At 41.7% G+C, this 15,388-nt stretch overlaps 1 protein-coding gene across 2 annotated transcripts in view; it reads left to right on the top strand.

The window, feature by feature from the left end:
* The window catches only part of LOC109427864 (cytohesin-1), a 130,710-nt gene extending 117,646 nt beyond the window's left edge, over positions 1 to 13,064 (top strand). The window contains exons 11-12 of one of the 2 annotated variants that reach the window (XR_009997686.1): positions 8,683 to 8,825; positions 12,904 to 13,030. Coding sequence is in view for 1 of the 2 variants with exons in the window: in XM_062851515.1 (XP_062707499.1) it covers positions 12,904 to 13,040 (137 nt within the window). In the remaining variant the exon portion in view is untranslated. Of the gene's footprint in view, positions 1 to 8,682; positions 8,826 to 12,903 lie in introns of both variants that reach the window. The other variant, XM_062851515.1, reaches the window with a different exon arrangement.
* Positions 13,065 to 15,388: the final 2,324 nt, after the last annotated feature.

The raw sequence follows: 15,388 nt of genomic DNA, 5'->3' as shown, positions 1-15,388 counted from the left end.
CGAGCAGTGTAATCAGCCGCCGTGTACAAATCAAAGGAGGCGTTGTAATCTTTTCGCGATAAACGACGGCTGGTTAAGATCATCAGCATCTGAGTGATTAAGCTGGGTTGCACAATACATACATTTATTTGCATAGCATCAAAATTATGATAATAGAAATCAACAATAGTACCACACAATACTCGGTTTGTGGCTGCCACCCTCCATCCTGGGTAACGCTCAATACTTGCCAGACAACGTTCCACCTGGCCCGCTCATCATGCTCTCTGTGCTTTACGCATTCTTGTGCCAACCGAATCACTAGCGAATACCTACTTTGCAGGGTTTTTGTCCGGCATTCTTGGAACATGCCCTGCTAACCCTATCTTTCCGGCTTCGGTCACCTTCTGGATGCTGGGTTCACCGTAGAGTGCGTAGTAGCGAGGTGCATCCTTCTCCACCACATACCGTCCTTCTGTACATCGTGGAAGATCGTCGCTCGAAAACTCCCGAGTGCTTACGGGTTATCTTGGTCCAATGGTCCAATCCTACCCTTGCGGCTTCGCGTTTTAGGCGAGTGTACAGCTCTGCCAACGTTCCAAATGTTCTGGCGAGAATATCCGCATCGTCCGCAAAGCACACAAATTGGCCGGGTTTCGTGAAAATCGTACCCGGTTGTTGAAAAGTTTGTCACCTTGTCGCAGTCCCCGACGTGATCCAAATGAACTACCCATATCACTATCAATTTATGTCTGATTTCAACATTCTAGATCATGGTTTCCCAAACTGTGGGTCGCCACCCCCCAGGGAGTCGCCGACCTTCATCTAGGGGGTCGTGAGAGACAGTAGAATATTTTACTGTAACAGACAACACATAAGGAAATTTCTGTAGTGGGTCGCGAAAAGTACGTCTGCCAGCAAAAGGGAGTCGCGCACCTGAAAGTTTGGGAATCTATATTCTAGATCTTACAAAAGAAAAAAACTTACATGATTTTAGACGCCTTTTTACAATATGTTTGTAATTAATCCGGGAGTGATCGCTTCGTGTTCTAAGCACATGCACCACAAAAAAATATTTAAAGTTTTTTTTTAATTATTTTATTGTATTTTGTATGAGATCTAGGCTTTTCTAATGCAACGCAAATAGACAGCAATGTGATTTTGAAAACAACATGTTTTAAGGGATGACACCAAACTTTCGTTCGGGAGTGCTGTTGTCGGTATTGACCAACACCGTTCGACAAACATTGCAAAAAAAAGTAGGTTTCGCCCCTCTTTGTGCAATTAAACCGTCGTTTAAAACGGATGGTCACTGATTCGCACCCTCATCCTATGGAATAAATTTAATTTCATGCTGATCCGGCATCTGCACTTGCAGGCGTAGTTCATTTGCTGCTCTATATATTGTATGAGGGGATGATGTTTTTTTGCTGTTTCGGAATGAGTCAGTTCAACCTTGAATGCTTATTTTTTATAGCCCGAATTGATGGCAGATTGAATGAGGAAATTTTAGTCAAAAATTAAAATAGGTATTTTTTAGAATTATTGAATGAATTTCTTCAAAGGGTTTGGAAGTCTTTTTATAATGTGCACATGAGTAAAGTGAGGTGACCCTTCTGAGAATTTTATCGTTTTTTATAGCATTCCAGCCCTTCAATACACGTTGGCGTAGGTACATGTAGAGTAAAAATTCAACTATATGGTCCACATTGCTGATCCTACGCACTACACCCAAATCTGTGGAGGGAAGAGGCATCAATCTACGGATGGTTGCATCCGTTGATGGTGGAGATGCTTTTCACTGACCACTGTACACTGTACTATGTCAGGATGTGCGATTTAATTGAAAATACTAATTAACCGGGGTGTAACGAATTAATACCCAGATTCAATGCAATTTGTGCGAAATTGATTTTTACCGTGTCAGACGCAGATCAGACAGATTTTAATTTGCATCATGGGTGTATGTGCGTATGTGTGAGCCCAGCCATGCCGAATATAGGAGCTACGAGACCACGTGACACAAAATAGAATATTGTATTATTGTAGCGGGTATTTTAGTTGTGTAGAAAGGACGAGAACGTCTCGAATTGAAATTATTTGTGTTTCTAGAAAATAACACTAGTTTACAAAATAAAACGAAAGTCGTGAACTTCTGTCAACGACCAGAATTTTTGAAGTAAAATTTAGCGCTGATTTCGAAACCGCGCTTCAAATAAATTTAAGTAGAGCAGTTTTTAAGTTTTAGCTCAATATCGAGTTTTATAGTTATTTAAAATATGGAATTTACTAAAATTCAAATATCTTGCGTTTTGTTCAACCAATTTCAAATCTTTTTCCATAAATTAAAAGCTGAATACAATACCATTCGATCATCTGAATGCAGGTTTTGCATCAGATTGATTAAATTCATATTATTGGCGAGTTTTTTGGACGATTTCCTTAAATTTTAGCAAAATTTCCAAAAATATATGAACAAATGTATTTTTTTTTCAATAAGAAAAAAACAATCTAAAAATTCTTTTTCAACGTTTACTTGACATATCATATGTAGACGAGTTACAGTAAAAAAATTCAGCTCAATCGGAGCCCTGATTACGGAGAATGAGATGTGTGAAGTGAGCGACTAAAAATAGAACAAAAATCGATTTCAAATCATCAACCTTGTATGGAAAGTCGAAAAAATTTCCGCTCTACTGTAATTTTTTTCCTTCACGTTTTCAAACTCAGGGCATGATTCTACACCAAAAATGATCATCAGCTTACCGAGTTCAAAAATGCTGTAAACTAGTGCAATCAATCCAGGTGAGCAATATCAAACTAATGCGTACGTGATTCGTGTGAATTCAACATGCAAAAATACACCCAATTTTACTTCAGTCTGGGAGTTGCTTTAATTCTGTAGCAACATTTGAAGTACCATAAAACGGGGTATCATTGATCAGCGGGGTAACATTGATAGGCTTGACCGACCTCATGAAATGTTCAAACAAGCATTTTACATTGAATCAGTTTCTGCTATCGAATGGTTTTTTTTTATCTGTATTAACGAGATTTTTAGCCCTAGGCTAGTTCATCTCGGGACCCACGCTTTACTTCCCTTCCGAAGGAAGAACAAATTAATTCAAAAACTACATTACTTGTAAGATTTTGGACAACATATTCGAAAACAGCTACCCCAAATTTAGTAAGTAAGGATATTTTCAACACAAACGAACAGTGATCACTGACATGATCAATGTTACCCCGAATCAACAAAATCAAAAATTAGATTAACCCTCGAGCGATCGCGCTGTTGTATTTTGTACAACACGATGAAAAAATCTCGCTTTTTGTACTCAGCATTAGCGTGGTGCTGACGCAGGTAGTCAACCACGCGAGTTACGGAAGGTTAAAAGCCTATTCAAACATGTTTTGAAGTTTTACCATATTTTTCCGAGTAGCTTAACACATACTCAGAGGGCCAGTAGTTGTTTTAATAACCACAGAGAAACAGGCGTAACACTTAGAACAAATTACATTAAAAAAAAATATCGTCACGAAAACGTAACCGCTTAATGCTAAACGTACTGTGTTTGGTCGGGCCACCATTAGGTGGCGGTAGTGAGCAAACGACAAACAGGAGCATAAACTATGCCAAAGCCGCGAGTGGTCAATTGTCCAACTACCGAAAATTTGAATCAATCGTTTAAAATTTGATCGATGGGAAGCGGGCGGAGTGTGACGTCTGTTTCTCTGTGATGTAACGTTTGCTTTAACAAGAGAATTATTCAAGAAAGATCAAAAATTCTGATCAATGTTACCCCGGATTACGGTATACTCATCAACATTAGTAAACAATCGCACGTCGTTCACACCAATTTATTAACGTAAAGCAATGCCATTTTCCGAAAAAAGCCTTCCGGATAATGATTTATTTGCATGGGCAGGTTGCTATTAAGGAGAAACTTCAGAGAATACAAACATAGCTGCCACAATGGCCGACTTGGTCTCCTACTCACGTTTTCAAGAGCTCCAATCTTGAAAATTCGAAAGCAAATGCTCTCGATTTAGAAAAGCTGCCTCTTTGTGCAAGTGAGCAGGATAAATAAGTGTGGCTTGGCTCGATGCTTCGTTCGTCAGATTTGTGCCTCTAAAGTTTGTATGCAAAATTGCAATGGGATTTCTTGATGTTTCACCTTAAGTCCTACAGTCTAAGGAAGACTTCTATGGCTCTTTTCAAATGCTGCTCCTCCAGAATAATAGGCATTTGATATACCTACGTAAACGTCTCAATTCAATTAAAAATTGTTAGTTTACGGCACGTAACGAATATTTCATCCTGTCACGGTCGCCATGTATTGCCCCGTGTTGTTGTGTTATCTTGTTCTAGTCCTGATGCCCGCAGGAGGTGATAACCACTGAATTAAAACACCGGATTGATGGTAGAATCCCAGCTGATCTATTCTACTGAACGGCTCGATATTTATATCCGTCGATCTCAATATATATTGCATACCGAAAACAATATCGGTCAGTCGAAAACTCCGAGTCCATAGAGGACCACCGGTCTTATTAGCGTTTTGTACATGGCACATTGGTCGGGCTGCATACTAAGGGGCGGCCAAAACTCTCAAAAAACGGAATTGATATTTTTAAACTTTTTTTCGCCTTATAACAAAGATAATGTATTGTAGTTTTATGATTCTTAATTAAAAGCATATCAGTTTTTGTATTTGAATGAAATTTTCACTGCCAAAGTGGCCTAAGTCATAAAATTGAAAAATGAATTATTCGAAAAAAGTAAAATAATAATATTTTGAGAATGGAATATATGTTTTATGTTATCCAGCATATGAAAGCTTGTTATTGGACTGTTTGAATGGACGTATGGTGCAAAATTAATATGTCACAAAACTTTTCAAATTTTCATATTTTGTGCCTTAGGAATTTTGGTAATTTTTAAGTTAAAAAACGGTTCGTGTCGTCACGTGTCGCCGCAATTTCGAATAGTACATCTTAAACATCATGCTTAGGGCTGCATAAAAACGTTTAAACTTTTTGCAGAAATTTGCAGTTTTTCAAATTAGAGCTATTTAAAAAAGTCATGTTTTTTCATATGTTTTACTTTTTTTTTCCATTTTTGACTGAAAAAAAAAATATCTTCCCACATTTTTCACACGTTTGAACAACCTTGATTGGGTTTGATCGAAAGATGATCATTTAATTAAATTCAAATTGATTTTCTAACAAAAAAAGCGAAAAATGTGGGGTTTGCTGATTTTTACCGTTTTTTGAAATTATTGAAGTTACGTAATTTTTGAATACCCCTTTTTAAACACTAAAAATGCTATATAACATATCTAGACAACCTATAACTTCGATTAAACACATAAAAAGAGTTTTGACCGAACTTTATCTTTTTCCGACCATTGTGCATGGTTCATTTGGTGCGCGGGTAAATCTTTTTAGACCGCAGCTTCATCTGGAACCCACAATAGGCACGATTTCCACTGATTATGCGCCTTCGAATTTCACGACGTACATTGTTGTTATCCATCAGTAAGGATTCGAGGTAGACTAATTCCTCCAACACCTCGATGATATCTTCGTCTATCGTGACATTACTACCTAGACGGCCCCGGTCGTGACCTTGTTTTTGGTGCATTCACCACCAGTCCGACCGTTTCAAATGTTCTGGCGATAATGTCCATGTCGTCTGCAAAGCACACAAATTCGCCGGATTTTGTGAAAATCGTACCTCGTTTGTTGAGCTCGGCTCGTCGCATTGCACCTTTTAGAGCGATGTTGAAGAGTAGACATGAGAGTGCGTTATCTTGTCACAGTCCACGGCGAGATACGAATGAACTGGATAGTTCACTCGACAACCTGACACAGTTTTGTACACCATTAGTCAGTCTAGTCAGACTTCCAGGAGCGCGTTTTCATCCATGATTTTCCATAGCTCTGTGCGGTAGATGCCGCCTAGAAGTCGATGAACAGGTGATGCGTTGGGACCTGGTATTTATTCACGGCATTTCTGGAGGATTTGCCGTACGGTGAAAATCTGATCCATTGTCGACCGGCCGTCGATGAAGCCGGATTGATAAGTTCTCAGGAATTCGTTCGGTTTAGGTGACAGACGACGGAAGATGATCTGGGATAGCCCTTTAGAGGCAGCATTCCAAATGTTGAATGTGAGAACATCAGACATTCGAAATTGCCACTTTTCTTGTGAATGGGCAGATTATCCCTTCCTTCCACTTATCCACTCCTGCGGTAGCTGTTCGGTTTCCTAGATCCTGACTACCAACCGGTGCTGACAGGTGGCTAACATTTCTGGGCCTATCCGAATGAGTTTAGCTACGATACCATCCTTATCAGCTGCTTTGTTGATTGGTGAATGGCATCCTTAGCTTCCCGCAGCGTGGGAGTTGGCTCATTTCCGTCCTCTGCTGCATTAGTGTAGATTTTTCCTCCGTTGTCGTGGTCTCCCGTGTCTCCCGTGGTCCCCGTCCCACGCCATTCAGGTGCTCATCAAAGTGCTGCTTCCACCTTTTGATCCCCTTACGTCCGTTCGTCAAGAAGCCCATGTCCTAATCCCTGCATATTTCGGTTGCAGGATTCATTGAGCTTCTGGTAGAACTTTCGTGTTTCTTGGGAACGACATAGCAGTTCCATTTACTCGCACTTCGCTTCTTCCTGGCTGCGCTTTTTCTCCCGAAAGTGGCGGGTCTGCTGTTTCCGCTGCTGTTTGTAACGTTTCACGTTCTGCCTTTTGGTACCTTTCTGCAGCATTACCGCCCGTGCTGGCGTAACACTACCTACTGCTTAAAAATGGTACCATGAGTTCTATACTGATAATTATTGCTATTTAGGATATGCTTTATATTTTTTGACAAATTGAAATAGCAAAAGCATACACGAATACAACATTTTCTTATGAATTTCGAAGTTTTGACGTAATGGATCGATGGATCACAATCAAGATCATAGTGCGTTTGTCCGAATAAGCTTTGCTATCTTTCAGAAAGCTTCGGATAGTGAGTATAAATTAAGCTGGTTAACGAATCTTCGAGATGAGTGCTTTTGAAAAAGTAAACAGGGGCATGGGTCGGAGTTTATTGTGTCCATACTTTCTTACCATTTTTTTTTTCAATTAGTTTTGTTCTTATTTCGTTCATATTCGATTAAAAAAAGATTTTTTCGAATTATTTTTATATTATTTCCCAAAAATTTTGACCTTCGACTGCGTTATTCAAATTTATTTTTCATTGTAAATTGTTAGCAACACAAACATAGTTGTCGAAAAAAATACGATTTTTGAAACATTTTTAAATGTCATCATTAGAAAAAAAATCAATCATGTAGGTATCATTCCCAATTGAAAAGAAAACCCAACTGAATTGTATCAGTGAATATCACCAGAATATGATGAGAACGTGAGAATCATGCATGCCTCCCATTCATATAAAAAACCAAGTTGCTTCCGAGGAAGAGAATGTCAATAAATGAGCAAAATATGACATCAATATTTGTGTACCATATACATAGAAGGTTAAGAAAATCCATGAAGATATTAAACATAATTTACACACTGTAATAAACAGAGCATAAAATAAGGGGGCAACGTATAGAGTGGTTTTCATTATGGAATGGTATTGGTCAATGCAGTTTTTAATTAAACTAAATTTTGTGAGAGGGAATAGGATTAGTTGAAAGATCAAACAGGCAACGAACGAGCAAAAAAACGGGATTTTAGTTAGTTGTTTTTATAAAATGAGAAAAAGCGAACATAGTTTAAAAGTTTTAAAGATCAATTTTGTTGCAAAGAGTTTGACAGGTATGGTAATTAATAAATTGAGTTGCAGCCTTTGTACGTGAATGGGAAATAGAAAGATCGTTGTTCCAACAACTGTTCGAGTTATAATCCAACTAACGATGATTTTCCTGCAGTGAGAACAGACAACTAAAAGAAACATACGGTTTTTAGACACACGTGTAAAGCATTTGCACCGAGAATGAAGCGCGAAGAAACCCAACTAGCAAAAATGTATATTACCAGTAATATTCATTATTAATGGAACCATGATAAAAAATATAGACGATAAAAGCATTTTTTACCAAAAACGAAATTTCATCTGCATCTGTGTGTTTTGCTTTGGCTGGTTCGTGTCCTTTCCGTGTTAGATATTGCCGAAGACCATTTTATCGAGAAGATTAGCACTATCAATAGTAGGAGTAGGAATATCGATAGACACTGTAGGCAGTGCACCCCACGGATAAACTAGACAGAGATGGGAACACTTATTGGCAAAACGTTACATTCTCTTGCTACTTCTCAGTTCTGAAGCGTGCTATCAAAAAAACAGTGTATGTAGAACTTTTAGCCTGTAACTGTTTTTTTTTCTAAAAAGTATGTCTAAATCTGAATAACACTCACTACGCTATAATACACTACACTGAGCTGATAGAACAGCAAGTGAGTGTTTCCATCCCTGGAAATTGGAACGTTTCATGACTGGATGAGTGAAGATCCATATTCTCACCAACACAGTCATAAAATTTCCTCTTTACTCAACGTTTGACATTTGTATGGGAGCAGAGCAGAGCTCCAAGTCTTCTCGATAATGTGGCCTTCGGTACTTCTCACAGTCCTTCTAGATTGACTGAACAAACATGTGCCTGCGACCGTTGTATGTTTCCTTTATCCCTTTGTTACAGCTTCAACTAAGCGCCACATTTCTAACGACCGTCACAACCGCCGGCACAGCCATTAGAGATGCGATGCTAGTGGACTTTTGAAGGTGATTATTGAGTCATCTCACCGACCTCACCCCGTTTCGGCTTGGCCCACTTTGCTCACGGTAACTAATATAGCGATCGAATTCTAGCTGAAAAGCACTGGCGTACACATTACACTAAATTCTTTTTTTACACGATCTTTTTTTACGCGGTTTTATTTTGCACGATTTTTTTTACACGATTTTCTCGAAATTACGCGATGTGTTTTTGGGAAAATTCTTCTCTCCTGGTCGCAATTTACTTCCGATGGGGCTCAAATTTCTACCAGAGATCTCTCTTATCATCCTTGATACCCTGTCAAAATTTTAGGATGATCCGATAAAAAAAAAATTGAAAACTTTTTTTACACGATTTTTTTTACGCGGAACAAAAAATCGCGTAAAAACAGAATTTAGTGTACTGGATTTTTAACATAATTGGCGATTTGTGGCTGTTTGCTGAAAGCTGATACCTAAATGAGAGGGTAGGAGCCATTCATTAATTAGGTAAGGGTTTATAGAGGGAGGGGGTGGAGTTGAGAAATCTTACGCTCTATACAAACATATATTGGTTCTCATACATAAAATCTTACAAGGGGGGTGGGGGTGTCGAAAAAACTTGTTCCCTTACATAATAAATGGACAGCCCCGTACGAAAAATAACTTCACAGCAAAGTGTGACGAGCCATACAAAAATTTTGGAGGTCCCATACAAAAAGTGTGACATATAGGGGAAAGGGGGGCGGGTTGAAAACAATCATTTTCCGTGACGTAATTTATGGACGTTCCCCTACAAGCTTTCGCAAATCTTATGCCACCGTCTATCACCGATTGCAAGAGAGTTCGTGGGGCAATATCAGGCTAGATTCAAGGGTGAACGCGCTCCAACGGACTAGATATTCGCCATCCGCCAGGTGTTGCAGGAATGCCGCGCATACAACGTGCCCACACATCACTTGTTAATCGATTTCAAATCGGCGTATGATACAATCGATCAAGACCAGCTATGACAGATTATGCACGAATACGGATTCCCGGATAAACTGATACGATTGATCAAAGCGAAGATAGATCGAGTGATGTGCGTAGTTCGAGTAGTTCCCTTCGAATCTCGCAGAGGGTTACGGCAAGGTGATGGTATTTCGTGCTTGCTGTTTAAAATCGCCTTGAGAAGGTGTAATGAGGAGAGCGGGGATAAACACGAGTGGAACGATTTCACGAAGTCTGTTCAGCTGCTTGATTTCGCTGATGATAGCATGCAAATTTGAGACGATGGCGGAAATGTACATCCGACTAAAAATGAATCCAGGCGAATCGGATTCGTCATTAATGTGTCGATGACAAAGTACATGATGGCAAAAGGTTCCAGGGAAGAATTACCACGCCCGCCACCCCGAATTTCTATCGACGGTGATGAAATCGAGACGATTGAAGAATTTGTGTACTTGGGCTCACTGACCGCCGACAACGGCACCTAAAGAGAAATTCAAAGACGCATTGTGGCAGGAAATCGAGCTTACTTTGGACTTCGCAGAACTCTACGATTGAACAAAGTTTGCCGTCACACGAAGCTGCAAAACGCTGATTGGATCGCTAATCTTCTCACGAAGCATGGACCCAACTTGCAGAGGACCAACGCCATGAACATAGTAGAATGGAGACGACTCCTACGCATAGCATGACACATGCTGGAAAAAAAAGGCAAGGTAAAGCGCTAAAACCGCTTGGCACTAAAATGTGTAAGGCCCGATTTCTTCACCTCGGCTTAACCGGTAAGCCAGGCTTACCCATACAGTTAAACCTGGCTTAACGCTTAAGCCAGGGTGAAGAAATCGCCCCTAAGACTTACTCGCTCACTCGCAAGTGTTGAAATGATTTGACCCCGAGAATAGTTGTTCGGTTCCAGACGAGGACTGACCTAAGCCCCGAGTGGCAGGTCTTAAGCCAAAAGCCGCTTCCGGGCCGTCTGCTATCTCCCGGATCCCAGGGCGTTGATAGTAGAGGTGACATTTCGGATGTGAGGAATGTGTGAAAAATTTAATTATTGGACTTATTTTATTCCTTTTCTCGATTGCGGGCAATGAGGGATGTGTACGCCCTACATTACCTGAACGTTGCGGCGATGTAGTGGACGGTACGGTGCCAAACGATGGAACGAGGCCGTAGAAGGCGGTAGGGCGGCCTTCGATCACTAGCAACTCCTTTCCACCGTGGACAGGTGACATCGGAAAGCGTCAGACGTGAAGAAATTCAACGGAATTCATTGCAGCGTGGCGAACCAGAGGACGGGAGCGTTTGGCTTGAACAGCAGGAGCGTCCAAGCGATCGTTTGGTAACGTGTCGTAGTTGAGGTTTCAAAGCTGTAATAAACCAAAGGTGATACGGTCCGTCGCTGTCGTTATCGGATGTGGAGTTACAGGTTGCCCAGCGGCCTGAACGTCGCACTGAGGAATCCGGAACTGTCTTCGACATCGCTCCCGGAATTATATACACTAACTCCCGTTTAGTTGACACGCCACGGTTTTCCTTGGTGGTTCGCTTTTGCAAACTTGAGTGTCTGTTCCCCAGAATAAAGATTCACGACAGCGGCTGTTCCTTATGTTAGGGGCGGCTTATTGACGTCCAAGTACCAGTGAAGGGTTCATTTGTACGCCATGGTCCTCCGGAAAGTAAGGGGTTTGGTGTCGGGCTCTAAAAGACAGGCGTAAATATAATTGCAACAGAAACATTATCGACATCAGGACCTATCGTAGAGCTAACACCGAATCTACCTACAACCTGGCAATGGTCAAACTGCGCCTTAAACATTCTGTCATCAACAATGTATTGTATGACCGCCGCGGAAAAACATAGAGCGACAGAAGTAATCGCATGTCGCCTCAGCATACGCTCAGAATCTCGGGACAGCGTTGCTAGACGAGGACAAGCTGGAGGTAGCGGAATGCGAGGAAATGGATCCACTGTGCAGTTGCCAAGACATACGAAAGTTCTGTTAGAGGCTCAACGTTCTCGCAACGGCTTTGCGTCGCGAGCCGAAATCTGCAGGGATAAAGATGGGAGCCTCCTGACGAACGAACGTGGCGTGATTGAAAGGTGGAAGCAGCACTTAAATAAGCACCTGAGTGGCGAGGAGAATGTAGGCACAGGGGCTAAGTCAACGGAGGAAGCGACTACATAAGTGCAGCAGAGGACGGAAATGCTCCAACTCCCTCACTGAGGGAAATTAAGCACGCCATTTATCAGCTCAATACCAACAAAGCGTCTAGAAGGGATGGTTTCATAGTCGAACTCATTAGGATGGGCCCAGAAAAGTTATTCACCCGCCTGCACCGGATGATAGTTAGGATCTGGCAAATCTAACAGCTTCCAAAGGAGTGGAAGGAAGGGATTGTCTGCATCATTCACAACCAAGGCGACCGTTAGGAATGTGAGAACTTCAAAGCGATCACCATTTCGAATGCAGCCTACAAAGTCCTATCCCAGATAATCTTCCCTCGTCTGTCACCTAAAAGGAATGAATTTTCGGGGAGTTATCAATCCACCTTCAACGACGGCCGGTCGTCAACGGACCAAATCATCACCGTACGGCAAACCTTTCAGAAATGCCGCGAATACCAGACCCCAATGCCTTTTTCGATTCCAAGACGGCACCTAGGTAGGCAGAAACTGTTTTTTATGTTTTGTACGAAAAAAAAAAATAGTAAAAAATGGGATTCAAACCTGTGTAACCCCCCGAAAAACTGGGGCCTATGAACTGGGTTGTATCGGTAAATGCCCAACACAGGTGTCCCTGCCCTAGTATGTCCAGGAATTGCACTAGAACATGAATAAGATTGTTTTTGCAAACCAAACATTTATGACAATATTATCACGATTACGATTGCCTACCTAAAATTTTAGGACTCATGCGTAGTTTTTTTTTTTTTCATTTTACTATCCCAGCTTTCAGTCCAGTCCTATGTACGCCAGTGACTTTGAATCGGATCCACTGACTGACCAATTGTTTGTTTCCCTGTTCGCCACATTGATTAAGAGCATTTACCCAGTTTCCGACTAGATTGTAGGCGAAAACGTTACTTACCTGCCTGAGCGCGTGCTGTTCCGAAGGCGTGCAATCTGCATAGTCCGTTGAATTTATCGATGTAATGTTATAATCTTGCAGGAATATTAATTCTCATCTTCAACTGGTTCACGTGCTTTGGCTTCGTGGAGAACGAGAAGAACCAGCAGGATGATGACGACGACGACGAATGCCGCAAGAGCTTGACCGAATGCCACCAACTGTCGTCCACGTGGTGAGGGGTTGACGGCTTAGTTCATGCAGCGTAACACAACTTCCTTACCTACTATTCCAATTTGAACTGCTACGGATAGGTTAGAAGTAATCTGACATGAGCTTTGCTCATCAGTAGCATTAATCGCAAATGTAATAGTTAATTAGATGATTTGTCCACTCCAAGAAGTAAATGACTTCCAGTTTGAGCACAGCGGTTTAATTCGTCAGTGTTAATATCTAATGCTACCCTTTGAAGATCTACTGGCCGTTTTTCGAAATCGTAATGTTAAAGAACAATACGTTTTCTACGAGACTAACGAGACTAAATGCGGTTACCTACATCGTTTAGTGAGTACAAATCTGCAGAGGTTTAAATTTTTTCATCGTGAAGCAACTCGCAAGTGGGAAAGCCAACACATCAAAACACCATGCTTCCAAGAGCAATCCATAAGTAAGTTTATTCTCACCCACCTGATTCGTGAATATTCTTAGCAAAACAAAATCATCCACGACATTTTCATAGGGGAACGTCCATAAATTACGTCACGCTTTTAGGGGGGAGGGGGGGGGTTCAGCAAAGACTGTGACGACCCATACAAAATTTTCAGATGTCCCATACGAAAACTGTGACGTAGGGGGAAGGGGGGGGGGGGCGGGGTTGAAAATGGGCAATTTATGTGTGACGTAATTTATGGACGTTCCCTAGCGAACAACTTGCGAAATTGCATTTTATTTATTTTTAATATTCAATCAAATAATTAATCATAAACTAATGTATATGCTTCATTGTTCCAGGGTCCACGGCTCAATCGATGACAAAGACCGCCAGCTAAGAGTTGTGTGCTTAGCTGGTAGTATAGTCTGGACTGGACACTGTTGTCCTTTTGACTTCAGCTAGATTGAGAAGGTTCGTCCCGAGCGTCTGTTCACCAAGAAGGTGCGGCTCAAAAAGTGTCTGTACTGGCATCCAGCGCCAGCGGCTGAGGTCTACCACGGTGGATAGGGAACCTTAGACATTGTGAGGCAAGTACAATGATACACTATGCCCAAGGAGTCGAGAAAATTTTCCTGACCGGAACGGGAATCAAACCCGCCGTCTCAGGATTGGCGATCCATAGCCTTAAGGTTGAAGGATTCGTCATTGACATAACCGTCATCATTGAAAATGCGAAAGCAGTTTTCTCGCTCGAAACTTAAATGCTTGCATTGAAAATATATTCACTGTACTCCATTCTGCACCCGCAAAACAGTGAATACTTTTTCACTGCGAAAATATCAGTTTTGATGGAGAAAACTGCTTTTGAATTTTCAATGATGACGATAATTTCAATGACGAATCCTTCAACCTTAACCACTAGGCTAACTGGAGACCCGTAGACCAACAATCTATGGTTCTCGAAACGCAAAAACCGTTACAAAAACCGAAAATGAAAGATTACGAACTGATTCAACGGCAACGACGCGAAAGAGCGGGCAAGAAATGGAACTTGCAATGTACTAACCGTAGCCCAGCAGGAAGCAAACTGGCACAACTAGGCAATAGGGTATGCCGTATAAAACTTGAAATACAAGCACAGCACTAAGTGAAGTTCGTTGTCAAGAACTTTGGAGAACACAGATAGACGAGTGCACCGATGAACATTGAGTTCACTGAGCCTGAAAATTTTTGCACGCGGCCACCTGGAGATCACCCGAGCATCAAACAGAAAACCAAATCGACCACACTCTAATCGACGGTAAATTCTTCTCGGATATAACCAATGTCCGCACATACCGCAGTGCGAATATAGATTCGGATCACTACTTAGTCGCTGTATGCATGTGCTCAAAACTTTCGAATAGTTATTACCTCGCGTCGAAGTCGAACGCTGCGGCTCAACATCGAGCAGCTGCGTAACGTAGAAGTAACTCAAGACTACGCGCAGCAGCTAGCAGTGGCCGTACTAACGGAAGTGCAGCTTGGCGCAGCTACACTTGAAGATGGCTGGAGGGGCATCCGATCCACCATAAGTAGTACCTCGGTTGCAGTACTAGGCTTCGCGACTCCGAATCACAGAAATGACTGGTACGAGGGCGATTGTTGAAAAACGAGAAGAATGCAGCATGGGTGAGAATGTTGCAACACCGTACGAGAGGAATGAAACACGTTATAGACATGCGCGGAACAGGCAGAACTCAGTCTTCCGGAGAAAGAAGCACCAGCAGGAGGAACGGGATCGCGAAACGATGGAAGAGCTGTACCGCGCTAAGGATACACGGAAGTTCAACGAGAAGCTGAACCGGTCGCGCAGAGGCTTCGTGCCTCAAGCCGACATGTGCCGAGGCAACCACGCGAATTTTTTCACGAGCGAGTGTGAGGTGGTCGAGAGGT

Source organism: Aedes albopictus, chromosome 2 (genome assembly GCF_035046485.1).
Source record: "Aedes albopictus strain Foshan chromosome 2, AalbF5, whole genome shotgun sequence".
Lineage (NCBI taxonomy): Eukaryota > Metazoa > Arthropoda > Insecta > Diptera > Culicidae > Aedes > Aedes albopictus.
This window is presented reverse-complemented; position numbering and strand designations above follow the sequence as displayed.